The sequence below is a fragment of the Vidua chalybeata genome, chromosome 2 (genome assembly GCF_026979565.1).
Source record: "Vidua chalybeata isolate OUT-0048 chromosome 2, bVidCha1 merged haplotype, whole genome shotgun sequence".
In the NCBI taxonomy this organism is placed as follows: domain Eukaryota; kingdom Metazoa; phylum Chordata; class Aves; order Passeriformes; family Viduidae; genus Vidua; species Vidua chalybeata.
Genome location: NC_071531.1, coordinates 91,814,820 through 91,837,281, shown reverse-complemented (window position 1 = coordinate 91,837,281; position 22,462 = coordinate 91,814,820). Strand labels below are relative to the sequence as shown.

The 22,462-nt window shown below is 42.1% G+C and overlaps 2 protein-coding genes across 2 annotated transcripts in view; one reads left to right on the top strand and one right to left on the bottom strand.

The window, feature by feature from the left end:
• Positions 1–430: 430 nt before the first annotated feature.
• Positions 431–18,256, bottom strand: POLR1D (RNA polymerase I and III subunit D). Its single transcript, XM_053936531.1, has 3 exons — positions 17,808–18,256; positions 9,943–10,017; positions 431–1,798 (listed from the first exon to the last, which is right to left on the bottom strand). The coding sequence occupies exons 1-3, from the start codon at positions 17,831–17,833 to the stop codon at positions 1,513–1,515; spliced, it is 387 nt and encodes a 128-aa protein (XP_053792506.1). The 5' UTR covers positions 17,834–18,256; the 3' UTR covers positions 431–1,512.
• A 203-nt stretch (positions 18,257–18,459) lies between these two features.
• The window catches only part of LNX2 (ligand of numb-protein X 2), a 60,163-nt gene continuing 56,160 nt past the window's right edge, over positions 18,460–22,462 (top strand). The window contains exon 1 of the mRNA XM_053936127.1: positions 18,460–18,610. The gene's annotated coding sequence lies outside the window, so the exon portion shown is untranslated. The remainder of the gene's footprint in view (positions 18,611–22,462) is intronic.

Below are 22,462 nucleotides of genomic sequence, written 5' to 3'. Positions count from 1 at the left end.
ATTGTAAATTTTCTGAAAGGCTGGGAGTTCGATTTTAGTGCTGTGGGTCTTTCAGGGAAATAGAGGACCAGTATATAACTCCTCAGGGGAAATGTCAAAGTACCCCACTTCATTGGATATGTTGACTCTGCCAGTCTCCAGAGGGTTCAGCACCAGTATTTCTATTTTCCCACTACTCAGAAGAGTAATTCCCAGTTCGTGCACCAAAATCCAGCCAGAGCAGACCTCCACCGTGTCCCTCCCGTGTGGAGCTGACACGAGCTCCCCGAGAGGCAGGTACGTGCAGAGAGAGGCGAGGCGCTCACACGCCGATAGGTGGCACTCTTGCTCTGACTCAGCACGGACGGGCCGTGGAGCCGCGGCCCTCCTGTCCCTCAGAGGGGCACATCTCAGTTAAGAAACCATTAAAAGCATTAATTCCGCAGGGCACTTTCAATGAACATCTTCGATTTTATTGTCAACACACTAAAAAACATACCTACGTTGAAAACAATTATTTCTGAGAACAGTAAAATACAAAATATTTCACATAGAAGTTTGTTAATGCAACACAAACAGAAGTGAGACATAGAAGATGCCAATGTGTATCATTTATGCTCATTGTCACAGGTTTAAGAACTGTACCACTCCAGAACTGTCACACAGGCTCGGAAAGTGAGCATTTGACAGTTTAAGCATCACCTCTGTATTTCTAGTATTACATATTCACTTGGAAACTTTCTAGCAGTGAACAGAAAAGATGAAAATTTTGTCTTCAGGATTTGTTTTGAAAGCACCATGACAACAGACTGTTCCAACTACTTCCTTACGGAGGGAAGTCTAAACAGAGACAATTATTGCAGTTGCAGCTTTTTAGGGGTAATGTTTATTGTTATCTATGATAGGTTTCTGAATATACATTAACAAGCAAAATCAGTATTTCCCGGCAGTTCCTCCTGGACAGCAAAACCAGCATTGCCCAATTTAAATTTGTTCTTTTCATATTAAAGAAAGCAATCTCTTATATTCTATACAAAATGCATATGCTTGGCCAGGTACTGACCAGCTTTCTCTTCTTCTAGATTCTAACCCAAATAAGCAAAACTTCCTTTATTGGTTAGCAGCAAAGAAGTTTTGCAAACTTCACACAATAAATAGAATTCTACTTAATTTAAATTTATTTCCAGAAGAATGACATGACTAAATGATTTGTATTAGACAGTGACACACGTATCACGCTCCATCACCAAGACCCTACCAAGACCCTAGGCTTAGTCAGAAGGGGAGAAAGGAACAGAGTAAAGGGAATGTCTGTTCTAAAACAACTGAAAGTTTTATGCTTACTTTGCTTTTCTCTTAAAGGTCCCAAAGAAAAGTTCTAAAGCTACCTCAAGATTACTTCTCACACAGGCAACTTGGTTCAAAACTCAAGTCTGAACATCAACTCTTCTTGAATAACTGAGACTTCCCCGCTTTCCTATACTCAATGACATTCCTGACTTGTAACAACACATTCTTGTCACTCTCCTCTCCTCATCGCTTGCTTGATCGCTTTTCATGTTTATCCTTTGTGTGCTGGTTCCTGCTTTGGTGCCTTGGAGGAGAGTAGCTGACTCTCCTTCTGGATTGAAAGCTGGGTGTATACGGATGAATTCTGCGTTTCTTTGGTTTTTCTTCTTTCCTGCTTTTGTTTGGTTCAGACTCCTTATCATCTTCCTTTTGCTCACGCTCTTGGTCTTGTTCTTTTTGAGACGGCAATGTGTTTTTGATGGTATTAATAAGAAATCTTTTATTTGTACCAGCAAGAGGACATTTCAACCTGTAAAGACATTTAAAAGTCATCAAAAGACAAGGTAAAAACATCCTAAAATAAGTCTGAGATTTTAACTTCAGTGATTTTAAGACAAGTTTGTGATTTTGGCTTTCCTTGCATGCCACCTAGTGTAAACTCCCAGTACAGAAAAGTAAGTTCCAGATCATCACCATTCTTTTATTATTATATATATTACTCTTTATGGGAAGAAAATTATTTTACTTCAACACAGTGAAAATCCACATGATTTTCTCAAGGTAGTGTGTGGAGGGGGAAGCAAAGGATGCCAATATACTTTAAGGTTGATGGTGCCTAACTTAGGTATTCAGAAATCAAACATTTAGTAACATACTCTTAAGTCAAATCAGAATGGCTTATAGAGATTACAATCTTCTAAAGTCAGCATTATCTAGTGAACTGCAATATTCAGAAAGTAAGATACACATGCATGAAGAACCCAAATAGCTGTAGCATAAACATACACACGAGACTTAACAATTTAAACTTATACTTAGCAACCACCAAAGTGTTTTAATCATTTTTCTTAAACAGTAAAGATACGTATCCAACTATTTTCCATTTTTTTTACTTTCTCACTTGCAGCTAAGCACTTTTGCACATAATTTATCAGCTAGTTTTAGGAAACAAGTATTGTAAACTTCATTTATCTTGTTGGTATCAGCTGTACTCTACTTATTCCCAATTTATCATCTCTTAAAGAATGGAATAAGAAAAAAACAAGTTTAAATATATTCCTACATAAAACAGAAATCACTCTGAAGACTTTGTTTATAGTTGGAGTCACTGTGGTGTTACTCTTCACATTTTTGAGACAAGTTACAGGATTGCTTTTAAAAAATCAGAGCTGTTAGAGATCACAGTAACTTATTGAATCAACCACAGTGTCATGGAATCCTAAGAGCACAATGTTAAGATCATCTATTCTACTTGAATATTTTGTGTAAGTGTAGAAATTAAACCCTAACTACTCAAAAACCTTTGACACTTCTAAACCATCAGAGCTATGAGAACAACAAGCAAACTACAACAAAGATCATGTATGATTATTTAACATACTTCATGACTTAACTGGACATGGAATTTACCATGGTGTTTTGCTTCAGGTCTGCCTACTAAGCACTCCTAATCATTTTTCTTGTGCTAAATCCTTCAAGAACTTAGGAGAGCAATTTTATAAGTATACAGCCACACTGTTTTATTTCCACTAGGTATTTTCTGGTACACATCTACTGCATAGAATTTTAGAATTTTTGAAACTTTCTTCATATAAATCTACACTATTTTTCTCAAATCCCTGTTTTAAATAAATGTAATCCAATAAATGTACCTCAACATTTCCTACCAAGGAAGGTAGCCTTCTCTAGGCTGCATCCAGGCAAAATCTATTTCACATCTGTTCTTCCTCTTGCTTTTTCTTAAGAGCTAATGCACTGATTCAAGCACTAATATATAGTGCTAGAATGAGACAGTCAATCTGCCATATAATAAATCCATCTGGCTGAAGCATTTATTTCTTTTTGACACTCTAAGTGCTGCCTGAGCTATACTAAGAATGAAAATTGATGAGAAATGCTGGACTTGAGAGTCAGCTAAGAGATGCCATTAGTTTACCATCATACTGTGATTAAAACGAGCCACCAGGCTTTCATGGAGCAGCAGTAAGTCACTGAAGAAAAACATTAGTTCTTAGTTTTGTTGACTTCAGACTTCAACAAAGCAAATGCTGCCTTTAAATCTTAAAGCAAACAAGATGTATGGCATGTGCTACATTACATGCACACACAGAGCATATTTACATATAGCTATGGTATATATGGAACTGTGAAGATTAAAAGTGAACTGTATGAATCCACTAATATCTTTGAGAGCATCTCTAATGGTGAGGAAATTGACATCTCCAAACATCGGCCATGGGTTTGCTGTAGGGTCTGATCCTGCAGTGCACAACTCATAAACAGGTTTGCCCTCAGGTGAGTTCTGAAGGGCTGGAAGGCAATCTTAGCCTGGGCATGGTGGAACATAATACTGCTGTGACCAGCAAACAGTGCCACAGAACTGATTTGAGAAGCTTTGCTTTAAAACAAACCAACTAACCAACCAACCAACCAGTAAAAACCAAACAAGTTAAAGAAACATTAAAGTTCTGAATTGAAATGTGCCGCAAGCAGAGCTGCAGGCATGTGTGAGGCAAGGACACAAACTGCAGTGCTAGAGCATTCCTATCTACCAGACTCCAGTTCTGTAGCAGAGTATTCACCCATTGTAAGGTTCACTTTTTGCTCTGAGTGCTCCAAAAGCTAGACCAAGCTATTCTCACTGACAGAATCTTGCCTCCCTCCATGAATAAATCTCACACCCCTCAAAATCTCTCCACCAAGACAATGCAACATACTGCATTTTCACAATTATATTACCTTTTGAGAAAAAAAAAAAAAAATCTGTCATTGTGAACATAGGTCAAATATTAACCCTATTTTTGACCCTTCAAGTCAACTTCTGTGCAGTAACACAAAATTTCCAACCAGCACCTGTCATCCAGTGCAGCAGTGCAGTTCAGCATACTATACAAGTTCTTAACAGTAAAAACATGCTGACACCATTTAAGACACAAGAGCACAATGTCATGTGCCAGTCTTGTCTCTGCTGAGTAACTGGACACACCAAATAGGATTGACACAGTCAACCTTATGATACAGAGCCATCTTTCCAAGAAAAAAAGTTCACTGTGGATGAACTGACAAGTACATTTCTAGCATTTCCAAACTATCATAGAAAATACCATATTTCAATAGAAGAGTGACTTAAGGAGGAGGGGAAACAGCTGGAGGTTGTTTTGCCAAACCAAGTAATCAATGCTGTTACCCTGTCATGGGGGACCTTACATAAGAGGATGCCTCAGAGGACACTGAAAGCTTTGAAATATGGTCTTGGCAGCCAGGTACAGCTGGCAGGACTTTGTAGGATCATAGAACCATCTGGTTTGGAAGGGACCTTAAAGATTATTAAGTTCCAACCCCACAGACACCTTTCACTAGACCAGGTTGCTCAGAGCTCCATCCAACCTGGTCTCAAACACTTCCAGAGATGAGGCATTCAGAGCTTCTCTGGGCAATTTGTTCCAGTGACAGCTTGACTTAGGATGTGCCCTGATTACAAGATTTTAACATATTTACTTTTCAATCTCTATCTGTACCCTGTTTCTCCTCCTCCTCCTCACATTCAAATGAAAGCTGAGGGGAATCCATTGCAGTGTTCCTGCACACAACACCCACTCAAAGACAAGATGTAACACAGCACTTCACAGTTTCAGTATCTTCATCTTCATCATCATCATCATCATCATCATTTTGTATTCTGCTGTACTTCTAACAGATTTGGTATTGAACAGAAAGCTATCTACAGGAATGAAAGCAATTTTAGGATTGTTTTACAAAGATAGAGTTAAAAATAATGTAATGCTTCCATATTTTTCTAATTGTAATTTCCTCTGCTCTTACAATGCAGAGCTGAACAAACTATCCAAAAATATAATGTTTTCCTGTTCTTACTTTACATGAGCTTTTCAAATAAGATGAGAAGCTACATTTGATTTAGCTTTAGCTCACATTATCAGCATCTTTGAAGATCAGACCTATACATTGGAAAAAAAGGCATCTAGAACTTTTTTCACACAGTAATTTTTGTGGCATTTTAATTGCCTTTCTTAGTCAAAGCAGAACAACAGCTTAAAATGGGACCTAAATTCACTGCTATAAAGAAGCTCATGAATTATGTACATAGAACAAAGAGAAACACTTCAAAGAAGCTGGCTTTATTTTAACTAGAAACAACGGAAACCCCCAAATAGTCTATTTCATCTATGTTCAATAGCCTCTGATGAAACAAATTTATCTAACAATTTCAAATATTCTTAGACTATTTGTCCAAAACTTCTCAGCCTGGATCCAACTGATCCTCCAAATGTTAGCTTCCAGACAACTGCTCTGCTTTTATCATCTCAGAAGTTCCCACATTACAGCATCATTGCTAGGATTCAGCCACAGATTCTGCTCTGTTCTGATTAACATTTCCAGGATTAAGACACCTTCAGAAGAGGGTTCTTCCTTACCCTTCTCTCACACATTTCCTTATTTGTGATTAGCTGTACTAATGCTTGAGCGAGATACATTAACAGCAGGATCTACATCATGTGTTATCATAGGATTCAGGAGACACCCCCCCCCCAACAAGAATCACCACGGCCACAGAATACATACAAAAGCAACACTGAAGGAACTAGAAATACTGCATTGCTGAATGAAAACTACAAAGAAGAATATCCAGCATTTCTTGGATTCATTTACTATGGACCTACATACTGCCTATCTGAGCAGTCCTGAGAGTATGGAGGTCAATGAGCTGAGATTCTTAACCAACTACGAGATCATGCAGCCCTCTGGCAATACTGACAGTTGTTCCATGTCCAAAGAGCCTCAGATTATTTCCCTTCCCGAACAAATTCTTGGTCAATATCATTGCCAACCTCCCTGCTGGTTACTTGTCCCAAACAGGGACAGGCCTTTCTTCCACTAGCCTTTAAGGTTGCAGCACCTGTCCATGTCATCCACATTAAGCTTTTAAGACAATGTAAAACCAGCAAAACATTCCCAAACTAGAGGAAATACTAACAATACTGTCCTGTATTTCAAAGCTCAGTCTTTGTATGAGAGACTAGGCTGCAGGTTGATTGCTTTGTACATTTTTTTTGTACCTGTCAGCTAAACTGGTTTGGATACTTGTATTTTTGGCTCCAGCTACCATCATCTATCTCAAATGATGAGACAGCAAAAGGTTATGCAGGGTGCTTGGGGAACCTTTTCAAACAGTGTACTTGAGCTACGGAGAACTAATCACTCTGGACAGTAACAGAGCAATGGCTTGAACCTGAGAGCAGTCAGTGTTGAGAGTGTTGCTGGCTAAGGTTTTGCTGCCATCAATATTCACCAGGAGACACTACTCCTTTGCAATGGTATGCACAATATAATCACCCCACCCAGGAAAGCCACTTCTCCATATACCTTCCTTTGACCAACTTCTGTCAAATGCCACTGACTCCAGAAATGTATTTCCCAGTATTCAACAGCTGCTGGAGAGCAACATGAACTGGAATCAGTGAAGTATGAGCAGTAGTAGCCTCTGCTTCTCCTTACCCAAAGACAGATGGCAGAACAAATCTTTTCTTCATAGGTTGAGCTGCTTCAACTTTCCAGTGCCAGTGCAGGACTGATGGCCTTACACTAGATGTCTCCAGGGTGTGTGCACCTCTTCTCCAGGACTCCTCTGACAAAGGGCTGAGGAATCCCAGAAGTCCTCATGAAACACACCTGTAAGCATTTTGAGTTTGGCATGGAAGGAAGGTTTTGTGTTTTACCTGTTAGCACTGTGCTTTTAGACAAGTTGGTGATGACCTTTTCTTTGCTTCTATCACTTATGATTTCCTTGATCTGGTCTACTAATACACATTTTCATGAACTAACTCCTCTGCTCATTTCATTTGCTATCCACAAAGCTCTGAGCAGAAGTTACTTTCTTCTCAGTAGTTTACACCTTGCAAGGTCACATGTCTGTCCTGATGTAATCTCTGAAGCCCTTCAGGATCAGTAACACTTGACAACATTTTGCTGGAGTGTGATACTCAATTGAGCATAGTTAAGTTTTCTTCCAAATATCTTACCCACCCATTTTATCTCCCATGTATTTATGCAATACTTAGCTGTTGGGCCAGTTCAGAAGCACCAGAACAGCATAACAGAGCATAAAAAAAGTTAAAGAGGTGACAGCAGTGGCAGTTTTTGTTCTGTCTGTTGTGCCTGCAGAACTGGACAGCAAAGACTTATTGAGAGTTTGCCTTTGGGGGGCTTGATACTTTCCTTACAGCCACACATACCAGCCATACACTAGCTTATGCCAAACCCTACAGCAGTAGATTTGTCACAGAAGAGATTACTACCAGTCTCTCTAAGGATAAATTCAGTGAGATAAAAATCCTTGGAGGTGCATTACATACAAAGAAATAATCTCTAAGAGCATGATATCCTGAGCTGCAGAAGAAGTGATGTCGCCCTGGTTATCAAGAGTTTTCTAAAGCCTTCTGAGTTTACATTCTTGTAGAGAACTTTCTCACACAACTTCCTGTAAACAATCTATTGTTTTGCATTCTTTCATAGAGGCGGAGAAATTTGATGTACAGGTAGTTTGTCCAGTGTCATTGGAGAGGTGGCACGTTCACCCTCCAATCCACTGGCATCTTTTGAGAACTATAAAAGATTGGAGTCAGAAAAAATAAATTAGTCTCTTCATCGTGACCAAGGCTGTGGTGCGTTGTTTTTGCTTGTGTCATCTGGTGACAAAGTACCTTGAAGAAGGTACTACTGAGCATATTCATAAACAAGGATATTCAGCAAATCACTTCCTAGGCACTGGGTATGAGCCACTGATGGACACAGGGCACCGCAGGAATGGATCCTTTGTTTGACCCAGTACAGCTGTTTACATGTACCTCTGCAGTCGAAAGTACTTCAACAGCCTCAGCTCAGGATATCACCATGCCAATCCCTATGTCAACAGTCTTCCTCTGCCTGAAGCAGTCTTGAAAGCCCTTTCCTTCTAAAACTTTTAACAGAACACTAACCCAACCAGACACCATTAATCTGCAACTGCTCTGAACAACAGGTCACCCTTGCTTATCCCATTCCCTGGCAGGCCTCAGGCATCAGGCTCTAGCAAACTGCATTCTGAGCTGATCATCACAGCCAGCTGAACAGGACCACCATCCTCTTACAAACAAGGAGTAAGAAGGAGCCACATTCAGGAGCAGATGCCCATACACTCTCCTGGCAGATATTCCAGACTGCACAAGTGGCAGCAAAATTGTACAGGGGCACCTGATTACCTTCCCAGAAATCCAGATCCATATCTGGATCAACTTGTAAATTCACAGTGACTGGATGCGTACATCACTTCATGGTGCTAATTATGTGCACTGGGTTACCTGGCCACGTGGCTAGGCTGCCAGGGTCAAAGCACAGTGGATCAGGACAGCTATAGCCACTCTGGGAGATTACACCAATTAAGCTATTTTAACAGAAACGGTATGAACTGCATCCCTGGAAGAAATACTGAGTAAAACATACAGAAAATCCCAAACCTGTTTGAAAACATAAAGGAATAACTTTTTTTTTTTCCAACAATACACTATTTTAATCTCTTCAGAGCTATTAAAACAAACAGACAACTGAACTGAGACCTTAATGAACAGTTCAGGCTTATCTCTTACTACTGTTGATGGAGGAAGACAAACCTTATCTACAAGTGCATTTAGTGCAGTCAACTGGTGCACTACTTGTGTGAATGTCCCTAGATCCAATAGCTTCTTATCAAAGTCATATACATTATTTTATGATGAATGACTGTCCCCAGCATGTTATTACTTCCCTAATTACAATTACATGCATTACATTCCATGTCAATCTAGCTGTAAAATCTGGAATATTGCATTGAAGAATTAATGCTGTATTCCATTTAAGATTAAAATACTGTGATTTTTTTTCCCAGTTACTATACAAATTAGCCCCTGGGTTTTAGGTTTTTTTAGTATTAGAAAGTAACCCTCTTCCAAAACTGGATTATACTTTTGAGTTCATTGAGCAGCTTTTTGGCTACAGTTTATATATGAATTGTCTACTAAAGGATAGTTTGTTGTCTTATTAATATAAGGCTTTAGGTTTCTTTGTCAGGTTATGAATTCCTTTCACATAAAACAGAATCTAACCCGGTAACATGTAGACAGTACGTAAGTACATGCACAAAGACTCATGAGATTCCAACCCAAACTTTGCAATTCCATCTATTATAAGAACATATTCCCAATTTTCCAACTGTTCTGTCTTCAACACATTCAGACAAACAATTTCATGCAGACAGAATTTACCTGATCTTCTTTCTTATTTAGACTGGAATTTTTGCCCAAGTATGTGGATGAAGACAAATTATTTAAACATGAAACACATAAAAAGGTAGAGACTTCTGTCACACATTAAGGACAAGATTTATTTTGGCATCAGCATTCATCTCTTACTGGCACAACTTACCAACCCATAGCTCCCATTGTTTCAGCTCTGGTTCTCCCACGTTTGGCCTCTTTAAGTAACTCTTCCACAGCCTTCCTAAATAAAAGAAAAAGGAAAAGGTCACCACTTGTGGAACACAAGAACTTGCCACTTTATGCACTTAGGCAAATAAAACAGACAGTTTTATTCACTGAAGTGAATTAAGCAATAAAGATGCTACCAAAATCACCTTGACTTTTAAGATAATTAAAATTCCCACGCACCAAGATTAAAATAAACATTCTGTGATATTAAAACCAACTAAAGCTGTTGCAAATACAAAAACTGTAACACTGGTTGAAGAACAGGGCTTAGGGCACTTCAAATCCTTTTTAAGCATACTTTTGCCTGTGAGAACAAGTTGGGTATCCTGTCATACTACAGGAACTCATGGAAAAGGAGTATCTCCCAGGTAAGCCATCATCTGTTGGAGATACATTCTCCAAGATGCCAAGTTCAGCGCCAGCAACCTCACCAGCTACTGCTGCCTTCCCAGGTAAGAGAAGTGATGGGGTGGGATGGCTACTTGCAGGAACATAAAAAAAAATGGTGCAAAACACAGGCTGTAGCACTGGAACATGACAGATGTTGCATACACAGGTCTTCATGAAATTGCAGCAAAATCTGTTTTTTCCCCAGACCCAGAATTTGCTATCTGAGCATCCTGAGCTAGGTTATAGCGATGATGGTGGGAACACATGGCTTTTATAGAAGCTTGCCCTGAGCCTTCAAACAGTAATGTCAGACAAAGGTGAGGAAAGAGGGGAAGAAAGTGTCTGACTTTTAATTACCAGTTACCAAACTTGGTGATTCAATTTTTAAGAAACCTGACTGAAAGATTAAAAGCCTGCCATTGTTATTGTACTACAAAATCTGTAACAATTTATAATTGAAATAAGAAACCAAATAATCTGAGCTACAAAGCATTAATAAAGCACACACATGGGTATTTTAAACAGCTATGACTCAGTTTTAGGGAAAACACCATAATAAATTAATATGGTGAGACCAATTGTAGGAATTAGGCAGGAATGACATGCCTTTAAGCATTTGAGACTTTTTTTTTTTGTTATATCAAAGCTCAGACTGACTTGGCATCCACCGTAGCAGCCTTCTAGTTCCACACCTTCATTATCAGACATTGTTTCCTAATACTGTACTTTCAACATCGCCCTTATTCACTGCAGCTTTACAAAGCCCTTTTAGCTTGCACAGACAAATTAAATGCAATGCCCAGATCCTCTCTGAAATAATGTTTCCACTCACTGAACTTATATCCTCTACACAAGTAAGCCAAAAGCTACACAAACAAGTTTTTAAAATTTGCTTTTAGAGGCCTCGTGGGACTCCATATTCCTCGCTCTCTTCATTTTTACAGCTTGGTTACAATACAAACAGTTCCATGGCTGCCAGCTTCAATTCTAAAGGCAACAGCATGAGCAAAAGGAATGCAGCATGTAACTTTCACATGAGAACCATGCAAACACTTGGGGACTGATAGGAGGGAAAATTAGGGACAGGGGCACATTTAAGAACTCTGTCATCATTTTGACATCTTTTATAGCAAGCACCACTTAAAACTTGCTGTGGCAATTATTTTTGGGCAATCAAGTTGCAGAATTACAGTAACACGAAGGTACAAGCAGTGATATTTTTATCTTCAAGAGTATGGTATAAGACCTATTTACATTTTTGAGTGATTAGACTTTTTCCTCTCTCTGTATTCCAAGGTTACAGGCAAAGTTCCCATTGCATATATCTTAATAACCAGTATCATAAATGTATGTGTCAAAATAATAGAATAATTCCTAGTCAGGCAAAATGAGAAGTGTTTTCTATTCCTCACTCAGGGGAAGAGCTTCATAATTTTTTTCCAAAAGGTCAAATGGATAGACTGAAAAAATGAAAAACTGGTAACAAAGAGGTATGTCTGATAGTTACAGGCAATGAAAACACCACGTTATTACAGAGACCACCCACGGTTTGTGATTACAGATGACTGTCAGGAGAAGATGTATGATGCTGCTGAGAGGCCAGGCAGCCACAACTCCATATCCAGGTCCAACCAGCAGCAAGGCTGAAAATCAGCTCCTAGGAGGCAGATGCACACACCAGGCACTTACACTGCTGGCCACATCCATCACAGCCAGACACACAGCATGCTCAGACCTACAGCTTCATCCTGCTCTTCTCTCCAGCCAGATGTGGGAGCCCCCAAAACTTCAGCCCAACTGCACTGGCAGTACAGACCATCACACAGGGTTGACTGGGACACCCTGGTGCCCCAGTATCCAACTCCACTTCAGTCTTGCATGTAGAGACACACAGACACACATACACATCTCACCCCTAACCCTACAGTCTCTTCAGCAGCTGGCCAGGACTCCCTGGTGACCCCAACAGCTAGCTCCTCCTGGCTCTTGGAGATAGAAGCTCACACTCCAGCTCTCTCCTTATTCATCCACTTACCAGCTATTCCAACTTGATCTTCACCAACAGCCACACGGTCCCTCATACACCCATACTTGCTCCAGTACTACAACACAGATAAAAAAAGGTTCCCAATGTGTTTTACCCCATTTCAGGGGCTAACATTTGGTTTTACTCACTCCATGAAATGTCCCCAGTTGCCAGCACTCAGGCCTCCAGCCCAGGGCCCAAGCCCAGCTGCTGGCAACCAAACCTTCACATGTACCAGTTGCTGGCACCATGGTCCCTCCAACCCCATAGTCTGACTGTAGCTGCTAGCACTGAGATGTCCACCCCCTCCCCTCAAACAGAGTCCTTCCCCCAAGAGAGAGTCAGAAAGGAATTTAACAAGAAGACAGGACAGACTGTGATGATTAGGCACAGGACACAGCCAGACAAGAGTACCAACCAGCAGCCTATACACACATGACCAGACCTTTTTATTTCCTTGTTCCTCTATTTTCCCACTCTCAACTTCTCCCCACATCACTAGAACATCACTAGACTTTCCCTGTCTTTGGTTTCTCTCCTATACATCCCATAATAAGCCACAAGTGAAACAACACAGACCGGTAACCAGGGTGACCACCAAGCGACACTGATATTCTTAGTATTCCCAGCTGCAACATCATTTGAGCAGAACTACTCCCCTCTTGCTAAATCTTCCCTTTTTGACCCTTTCCTCCCAAGAAACCATACGTGGTCACAAAATGCTTTTCTTCTGCATCCCATAACCCCTCCCACAGCCCTATGCAGCATTGCCCTTAAGTCCCAAAGGGACTTAAGTCCCAGGACTGACTCATCTTGATGGGTATCATGCTTGGAGGCCCAGGCTGTCTCTTGGGATGAGCCCTGAAGTGGGAGGGGGGCCCAAAGAAGACCTTATTGTGAGTTCCCACCTACTGTATGTGTCCCCATGCTCCTTTGGGCTCATGGAGATGGAGCTCTGACGGGCTGGTAATTCTTGGCACGGGGATTGGAGAAGCCAGGACCAGGTGATGTTTGAGTTCCCCCCATCCATCATGGTCTCTCTGTAGTCCTCACTGGGAGCTTTTGGCACATAACCTAAAAAACTCTGCCATCTCCACACACGCCACCATCTCATTAAAGATCCTGATGAGAGCTGTAATGAAAATATATCTACTGGGATTCCTTCACAGCACACAGTCAGCTACAGAAGGGCACAGATCTGGAGTAGGAGGGCGGTGTTCATGTCCAACATCTCCCAGTCAGAGAAGGGGCATCTTTAACAAATACATCCTCATGAAAGCATTAATAACTGTTTGCAGTCTATTCCACTACTATTAAAGCTCAAAGACCAAGCTTCTCCTCCACTGCAACTGCTACAGAAGGGCACAGATCTGGAGTAGGAGGGCGGTGTTCATGTCCAACATCTCCCAGTCAGAGAAGGGGCATCTTTAACAAATACATCCTCATGAAAGCATTAATAACTGTTTGCAGTCTATTCCACTACTATTAAAGCTCAAAGACCAAGCTTCTCCTCCACTGCAACTGGCAAAAATCACACTTAAGCCTACTTCCTGAGGCTCTCCAGGTCCTGACTGCAAGCTGCAAGGTCAGGAAAAACAATTAGCAAATTTTAAAATCAATTTTCTCAAAGCAGTTTTATACTAACTATACAACTTATTTTTAACTGTGCATGGGACTAGAAATAGAAGTGAATGTTGGTATTCCAATTACAGCTGAATAATGGATATCAAGACCTTCAGTCAAACAAGTGACTGAAGACACTGACAGTGTTATTTAAAATTAAATCTAATGAGCTGGTCCTATCCGCTCATCCTTACTAAGAAAACTGATGAAAATGAAAAACAGGAATAAAACCTAGGCCACAACTACAAGAGCAAGAATGAAAAGAAGCACAATACACCACAAGCTTCCTGACATTTGTTCAAAGTCAAAGACATCCCACATGGGGGATACGAATGCTCTCATTCTTTGCTGATCAGATTTTGTACTTATTTAAGTATTCTACTTGCCAAGTCTTGTGAGTGCTATTTGCAGCACATTTCGGCGCTGATATTCTCACCAGCCTGAGTAGTGAAGTGAACGTATCACTCCATTTCAAATACCAATCTTAGCTTGCAGACTACTTTTTTTTTCTTTTTTTTTTTTCCCTTTTCACCAGAGGTAAGGAACACTGAATCCTGACACTTGACTTTAACTGTTAAAATCAATAGTAAGTACTGTTAATTTTCTCCAAGGCACAAAGCTTGCTTGCTAAAAAGTGTAGTTGGGCTGCTTATACAGCAAAAATATTAGATTAATTATTCTCAACTCAACTACAGGCCTCTTGTTACAGAATTATAGCTTTCTTTGTGATTCAGAGCAGCATCTCCTTAGGAAACACTTAATCCCAAGTAAATGATGCTCTAAATAAGCTTGGCAGGTACTTCTAATAAAATATGATATCCAAGGTTGTGAAATACTTGTAGGTATTGAAAGACAGAATGGATTATGGAAGGATATGGACACACAGTATAACAAAGCCATTTCCTCTGTATTTGAAGAGAAATGATGCATTTTCTGTGCTTCAAACACACAGAACCAAAATGACAATACTTTAGGAAGTAGAGGGGGAAGAAATATTTAATTTTTTATATAGGAATGAAAATGGTGACCTCCATAATATCTCAGTGTATATTTAGTTGAAATAAACTAGGAAAAGCAGTTTCAGGTGCTTGCAGAGGAAACAAACTGAACAGCTCCTGCTAGCTGATTCCCAACTTTTTCCACCTCCTTCTTAGGTCATAACTTCAAATACCATTAATCATATGTTAACATAATTTAGAATTTTCTTAAGAATCACATGGAACCTTAAGGCTCAGGGTCTTCACTGATGTACCAGCAAGTTCACAGGGGAAAATCTCAGTTCATACTTCCATCAAAGGTTACAGGGTAAGATGGAGTAGAGGATGTAGTTCAGTAGAATGCAGCAAATATTACTGTTTTACACATCTGTGGTATTTATAGCTTTTAAAGTTTTAAAATCCACAGAGTGCAACAGTCACACAGGAACTCATAAGTAAGTACTCAGCTTCTAGGAAAACCTCACTTCATATTAAAGTGAGGAAAACATCAAAAGCAAGATCAAGTGAGAGTCAGAAACAGTAAAATTGAAAAATAATATCAGAAAATGTGGCAGTAAGGATAAATTAAAAGAAGCTAGATGAAGAGACTTCTCCTTAGATAGTAACAAAAATATAGGGCAATTGACTTAACAGATCACTTTTTGGAATACTGGGACACAAAATTCATTTCTGACCTGAAAAAGCATGCAGAAAAATATTACACTTCTTTTTCCCTCATGGTAAATTAAATAAAAAGCACATGAACAAAAACCTTAAGTTTTTATTTAAGACCTGTGCATTGCAAGACAAGCCTGAATTCAGAGACAGACTTCTCAAAATATTCCACATAAACCCATTTTTAAACACTACAAATCCACTCAAAGGAGTTAATACTGTCGCTACAAAACAGAAACGTTATTATTTGTATGTTAAACCCATAATATAAAACCCTTAAAAATTATAAGCCTAAACTACCATTGCTACACTATTCACAGGAGAATATGATCAGTAAGTTATTGAATACGAATCTAAGGCATAATGTCTGTAACCCAAAGGATAAAGAAAGGTCTGTACTAGACTGGAAGGGCTCTGTACTGAAGACTGTACAGGGAAGTACTATTTAGAGTGAGTAATACCAAAGTACACCCTCTAAATGCACACAGCACAAGCTGCATTCAGGGTGCTACTACCGAATTGAGCTGTTATGAAAACTTAAGGTATGAAAAAGTAACTGATGATAAGTGGATCCAGGACAGGAAGAGACAATTGTCAAGTGCACCACACTGTAGTTATAATGTGTTTGGGGCCGACTAAACACCCTCTGAGGTGCACAAGGAATGACATGGGTTGGTGACACCAAACAGCTAAATGCTACTGTGCCACTTTGGTAAGTGACACTGGGCTTCATCCTCATTATTTACCACACTGCCACAGAACAGGAATAGCAAATCCCAACTTGGACTGAACCTTCGAGGAAGAGTAAAACTTTGAATGTAGTTCCTGGGAAGAAGAGCATTAGTCAGGAGGTGACTGTGGAGCAGTCGGCTACAGCTGGTGAGGTCAGCTATGCCCTGAACTGCCCAGAGAATCCCAGGTCCCCAGCACGGCAGCAGCAACCAGAAGGCAGCATGGAAGAACAGTGGCATAGTTTCAACTTGGCATGAATGAAAAAGGTTTAATGGCACTAGTAAAAATAACATTCATGCATACACAGAAAGAAGCTTTAATTATTAAACTGATGATCTGAGAGCAGAAGTAGCTCAGCAAGAATTAAAAGCCTCTTAGAAAGCATTAAGTGCTCTAGTCCCTCCACTGTCTCAGTACTACTGCTTTTGGCACATTTCAAATACCTGCCAGATATAAACAGAAAAAAGTTGTTTTCGGTAAGCATACCCAGATACGGTTTCTTAAAAGTTAAAGGAGGAGAACAGTGCAGAAAGCTTCTGGTCATCACTTCAATGTAACAGCTGTTTTAAACAGCCATAAGGAAAGTGAACAACCCAGAAATAAGCTTGCAAAAAAAAAAAAAAAATTCCCATCACACAAATAGGAGTATTTTGCAAAACATTTGTGATATAAACACCAAATGTCTATTCCTAAAACAAAAGCAAGAGAGGCCTACTTTGAGTATCCAAACATAGAAATCAATGTTTTATTCCTCAGTGTTTGCTTGGGAGCACTGCAACTCAAAACGTGCAGCACGACAAATCCACTGATCCCAACGAAATGCCAAGTAGAAAACAATTTTATTTTTTGACAAAACAACTACCAACCATTTTGTATTTTTTTGATACAAGAACACGACAATTCTAGCAACTAGTCAAGGGGCACATATCCAGCACTGAAAATTGAAATTCCTGACAACACAAGGTATTTTGGGATTTTTAAAATTTATTTTACCGAGTCCACAACTCATCAAATTGTAGCTAATGAGGGGTGAACCATCCAAGACCTTCCAATCTTGTTTCTAAGCGACATCAGCACGCACCCAAAGTTCTGTGCAGAAGACACGGCAGAAGCAGCTCCAGGCCGCGCTGCCCTCGGGGCGCACCCTGAGCGCACGCCCACAGGAGGGGCTCTCTGGGGACAGCGGGCAGAGCCCGGCGGAGCTCGGGGCCAGTTTTGCGGCGCGGAGCGGTCGGGCCGGGAGGAGCCGCCCCCGGCCCCAGCCTAGCGCTGCCCGGGCCTCGCGGCGCGGGAGGCGCTGCCGGGCCCTGAGCGGCGCAGCAGCCCCGCAGAGGCCGCTCGCTCTCGGGAGCGCTCCCCACGCTGTCGCTCGTGCCTCACCTCTCCAGCTCCGGGTCCTCCTCCATGGCTCCCCCACCGTCCCCCGCTGTGGCTCCTCAGGGGCACGCCGGCGCCATCACCCGCTGTCGACCGGGCGGGGCGGGGCAGCTGGGCGGGCGTAGGGGCCGGCGAGGACCCCGGCGGGAGGAGCCGGGGCGGTGCGAGCCGGGCCCCGCCACACCCCGCCGGGCACCTGCAGCACCGGTGGTCGCGCCCCCGGCCAAAAGGAAAGCGGGGGCGGTGGGCTCACTAGCGGGCAGGACCCCCGTGCACCTCCAACAGAGCGGGGGAAGCAGACGCGGGGCGGTGACTGAGTGTGGGGAGGGCGGGAGCGCCGCTGGGGCTCTTAGTCACGGAGCCGCCCGGGGTTTGCTCCTCAAACACGGCCGCAGGGCTCGGGCAGGCGGGGACAGGTCCGCGGGCATCCCCGGGCGGGCAGCGCCCCACCCGGCCCCTCCTCCGCGCCAGCCCCGCCCGCGCTCCCCACCGCTCCGGGCTCCGCACAGCCGATCAGGCGAGCGGCGGGGACAACCCGGCCCGGGGCTCCGCCGCGTCCCGCCCCGGCCCCGCTGCCATAGGCTGCGGTTCGCCCGGCCCCACGCCCGGGGCCGCCGCCGGAGTGGCGGAGCGCCGCTGTCACTTGGGCCGCGCCGCTGCCCGTGGCGGGGGGCGGAGGCGGGAGCACCGGCCCGGCCCGGCGAGACACGTTCTCCAAGTGCTGCTGCCCGGAGTTTGCTTCCCATAAGGCGGGGCGGGCGCAGCCGGCGCGGCTGAGGAGGAGAGCGCTGCGCGGAGCCGGCGCGGTGAGTAACTTCCCTGCCCCGCGCGGTGCCGGGCGGCTCAGCCCCGCTCAGCCTCCCTCAGTGGTAGCGGCACCGGGGGTCCCCGCGGGGGCGGCGGCGCCGGGCTGAGCCGCTCTGCGCAGGCAACAAGTACGGGAGTGGGGCCGAGCCCCGGAGCCGCCGTGCGGGGCTGAGGTGGGATCCTGGGAGCAGCGTCCCCGCCCTGGAGCCCCCGGCTCGGCGACGGGGCTGAGCTCGGCGGCCCCTGCAGCGCGTCTCTGCGAGGCTGAGCTCTGGGCTCGGGTACTGGAGACCCACTTGGAAAGCTCCTGGTTCTGGTTCCCCCGATACACCTATGCTGCTCTCGTGTCGCTTCATTAAAGAAGCTCTTTCTTGGAAAGGAGTCAGATTACTGTGTGCGGGGGAGGCAGAGAACAGCTGCGAGCGAACCCCTGCTGCAGGAGCGGGTTTCAGGTTGTGTGTTTTACAGCTGCGCCAGAGGAACTCGGGGCTGGCTGCGAAATGCCGCTGGAGTCCTTGTGGTTGGCAGCTATTTCCAAAGGTTCACTCTAGCCCTCGGGAGCTCTGACCCACACTCCCTGGTTTCTCCCCTCATTAGTTAGCTCTTAGTACTGAAAAGGTGGTTAGAAAAGTTTTCGTCTTTTATACTTTTAACAAGGCGTGCTTTAGAATTATCATTCTCTTGACAGAGTCATAGTACTTGGTCAACTAACTGAGAAAACCGTTCCTGGAGCTCTGGTGGGGATGAATCTGGTAGTCCCTGGTGACTTTTCCTACCGTGTTCATAATGCATAGTGCTGATTGTTTACTTCTCTAGAAATCTATTAAGTACTTCTGAGCTTCCTTTAATTCCTCTTTTAATTACGTGATTTAGGGGTTTGGTTTTTGTCTGTGTGCAGAGTAAAAAATGTCTGTGAGGGATTAGCTTTGGACTACATTTGATAGTCTCTGGAAATAAATTTCCAATCATAAATACTTTCGAACTTATGTTCAAAATAGGAACTGGTCTGAACCGCGCTCTCATTAAATAAACACTTTGAATTACTGATTTTATTTTTTTTATTCCTCTACCCACTTCTTCTGGCTTTGTAATGCTTTATTCTAAGCTGCAATCCAGCAGCAGATCAAGGAGGCTTAGGAAGAAACATCAGATGGTTTTGGTTAGTGTCCCTTCCACTTGGAAAATAAACATGTTAGTACCATATGCTGCCCTGTCTTTATTAAAACAAATTTCCTTAAAATGGAAACAAGTTATATCAGTGTACTTGCTAGAACTGTAAGACTTAATAGGAGTCCTTTATAATTACTCTTTTTTTTTCTAATTATCAGATCACTAAGGAATCCTCTCTCCTGAACACAGTACAATATAAAATTATTAACTCCAGAGTCAGCAGGCTGCAAATAACACTATTGTGCCCAAGTAGATTTTTTTTTAATAAAAAAAGGTTGTAATATTATGTTTTAAAGTGCTTGTTCTGTTGCAATTCGAAAATGTATGGATCTTAAAACTCATTGTTTTGCTATGAGTTTTCAGTACTGAATTTCTAACTATACTGACCCTTTACTTTGCTTGGTGACTTCAGCAAGAGGGAGCCCAGGGCCTTGGACTCAGGCCTGAGATTTGCAAAGATAGTATCTTTTCCGAAGACTGCACCTGAATTTTCTGTTACCAAAACAATAAAAAGTGTGACTGTTCAGGGACAAAACTTTGCAAGAGGAATGTAAGCCGGTGATTGGGTGGAAAAATACTGTTAGGCTCCTGAGATGGGTTAAAAAATAAGCTTACTAAAACCTGTACTGCCAAAAATGGTGGCTTTGGCATTGCAGCATTTGGCATTTGTTTATTGTGTGCTCTCATGGAAGCACTGATCACCTCAGTGAAAGTTTATTTTTTTGTAAGCCTTTACCCATACTGAGTGGTCTCAATCTTGGTATATATTTATGGTATATATTTTAGTACTGTATTTATATTACTAAAAAACAGCAGAAGTTTGTTAGCTACTAGTTAAAACTGTATATCTGAAAATATACCAAAATATCCCCCTCTTCTTTCATCTCATTTTTCTGTACTTCTAAAAAATGTTAACATATTTGAAAGCAACTGGAAAGAAGTTATACCAACAATATCAACATGAAATGTGTACTAGATGTTAAATAAATATAAATTATTGCCTTGCATCAGTAAAATGTTGCTTGTTTAAAGAGCTACTGGACATTTACTGCTGTAACTAATAAGAAAACAACACTTATTTGGTGTTAAAATGCTCCCTGGTTTAAAAGGCGCCAGAGGAAGCTGGTTGCCTATTTGATATGGCAGTGGCTTGTCTCTGGTATTTGAAAATTCTGTGTTGATTTGGTTTGCAGAAGCATTTTTAATGTGACACCACTGAAGTGCCTGCTGTTTAATTGCTTTCTTAGGTCAGTGGAGTTTGTCCTTTAGAAATTGTAGTGACTTTTGAAGATGAAAATGCTTTTAAATATTAGTATTAAGTTATATAATTGATAGGTCAAGGTTTCTATGGAGCAATAAAAATTAATAATATTGTGGCATGTACTTTTTGTGTTCTTTTTGTTCTAATTCTGTAGATATTTGTGCTTGCATATGCTTAATTTTAAACATCTGGATATTTCTTTTGCAATGAGAGGGTCTGTTCTTAGGCTTAATGATAAGCCTGCATGTATGTGTTTTCAGGATTTATGTTTGCTAAATTCATGGGCTGAACCTGTCATGTGTTTTCATACCGACTGCTCTGTATTCTACATGAGATAGTTTAGGTGGCTGATGGGACTGGGCTGCACCTTGACACATATGGAGATGCTCCCAGCCCCACTGTTGTGTTGTGTACCCGAGTTGGCTTCGTCCTTGCAATGTGCTCTGCGGTACTACAGGCATGTCTTTTATTTCTGAAGCACTTTGGTGGTACCAGAGATGTCAGTCCTTTATGTTCTCATGGATGCTTATTTCAGCTGATGTCAGTTTAGCAAATAATTTGCGGGCTGGAACAGGCGCAGAATCTCTTGCAGAGTCTTTCCTGCTGAGCTGTGTGTTAGGTGGTGAACACAAAAGCCAAAGCATGCAGCTGTTTGATATAAAGTCAGATAACTTGTGAATGTACAAGATTTCAAATTGGTTTGCATATTTTCCATTCAAATAATGGGAACTATTTTTGACATGGAAACTTGGGGTTATATAGCTGAATATTTGCAGTCTCATTTTTGCTTCAAGTAAGCAAGTTGATATTGCTCTGGAGTTGTAGCATGTTGTTAAGAGTGCCTAGAATTTTCTCACTGTCATCACCAGATGAAATATTAGATCAAATACCACATCAAACCAGATCAAATATTAGATTATAAATGAGTCAGAGCAATGCTATATGGAATGTAATTTTACCCAGGAAGAGTTGGTTCACTTTGGGATGGAGTAATAGATGTTCTGTTTTGCCTGGCTGTTCTTCCTTAGTTCCACAGAGAGAAATCATTGAGTCATCACAGAATGGTTTGGGCAGAGAGGGACCTTACAGATCATCTAGTTTCAATCCCCCTAGGAAGGAACACCTGCCACTAGACCAGGTTGCTCAAAGCCTCATTTTGGAGGAGGTGATCTTTGAATATTAACTGGCTTTTTGGGGCTCCTCTTCCCTCAAGGCCATTATCCCATGATGCTCAACCAAGCAGATCCCTGGAGAGGCCAGTCTGCTCTCCTGAAGCCTGGGGTACAGAGCCTGCTGTGCTCACTGCTTGCTGCCTTAAGGTCCTCAAACTCCACCATTCCAAGGTCACTGCAGCCAAGGCTCCCCACTAGCTTCACATTCCGTACCAGACCCTCTTTGTTGGTGAGAACAAGGTTCAGTA

Excerpts from the sequence above, each read along its gene's own strand:
- POLR1D (XM_053936531.1), bottom strand. The coding sequence starts at position 17,833 with ATGGAGGAGGACCCGGAGCTGGAGAG. Across the intron at positions 10,018-17,807 it reads GAGGACCCGGAGCTGGAGAG|GAAGGCTGTGGAAGAGTTAC; the intron begins GTGAGGCACGAG and ends TCTTTTATTTAG. Across the intron at positions 1,799-9,942 it reads ACAATGGGAGCTATGGGTTG|GTTGAAATGTCCTCTTGCTG; the intron begins GTAAGTTGTGCC and ends ATGTCTTTACAG.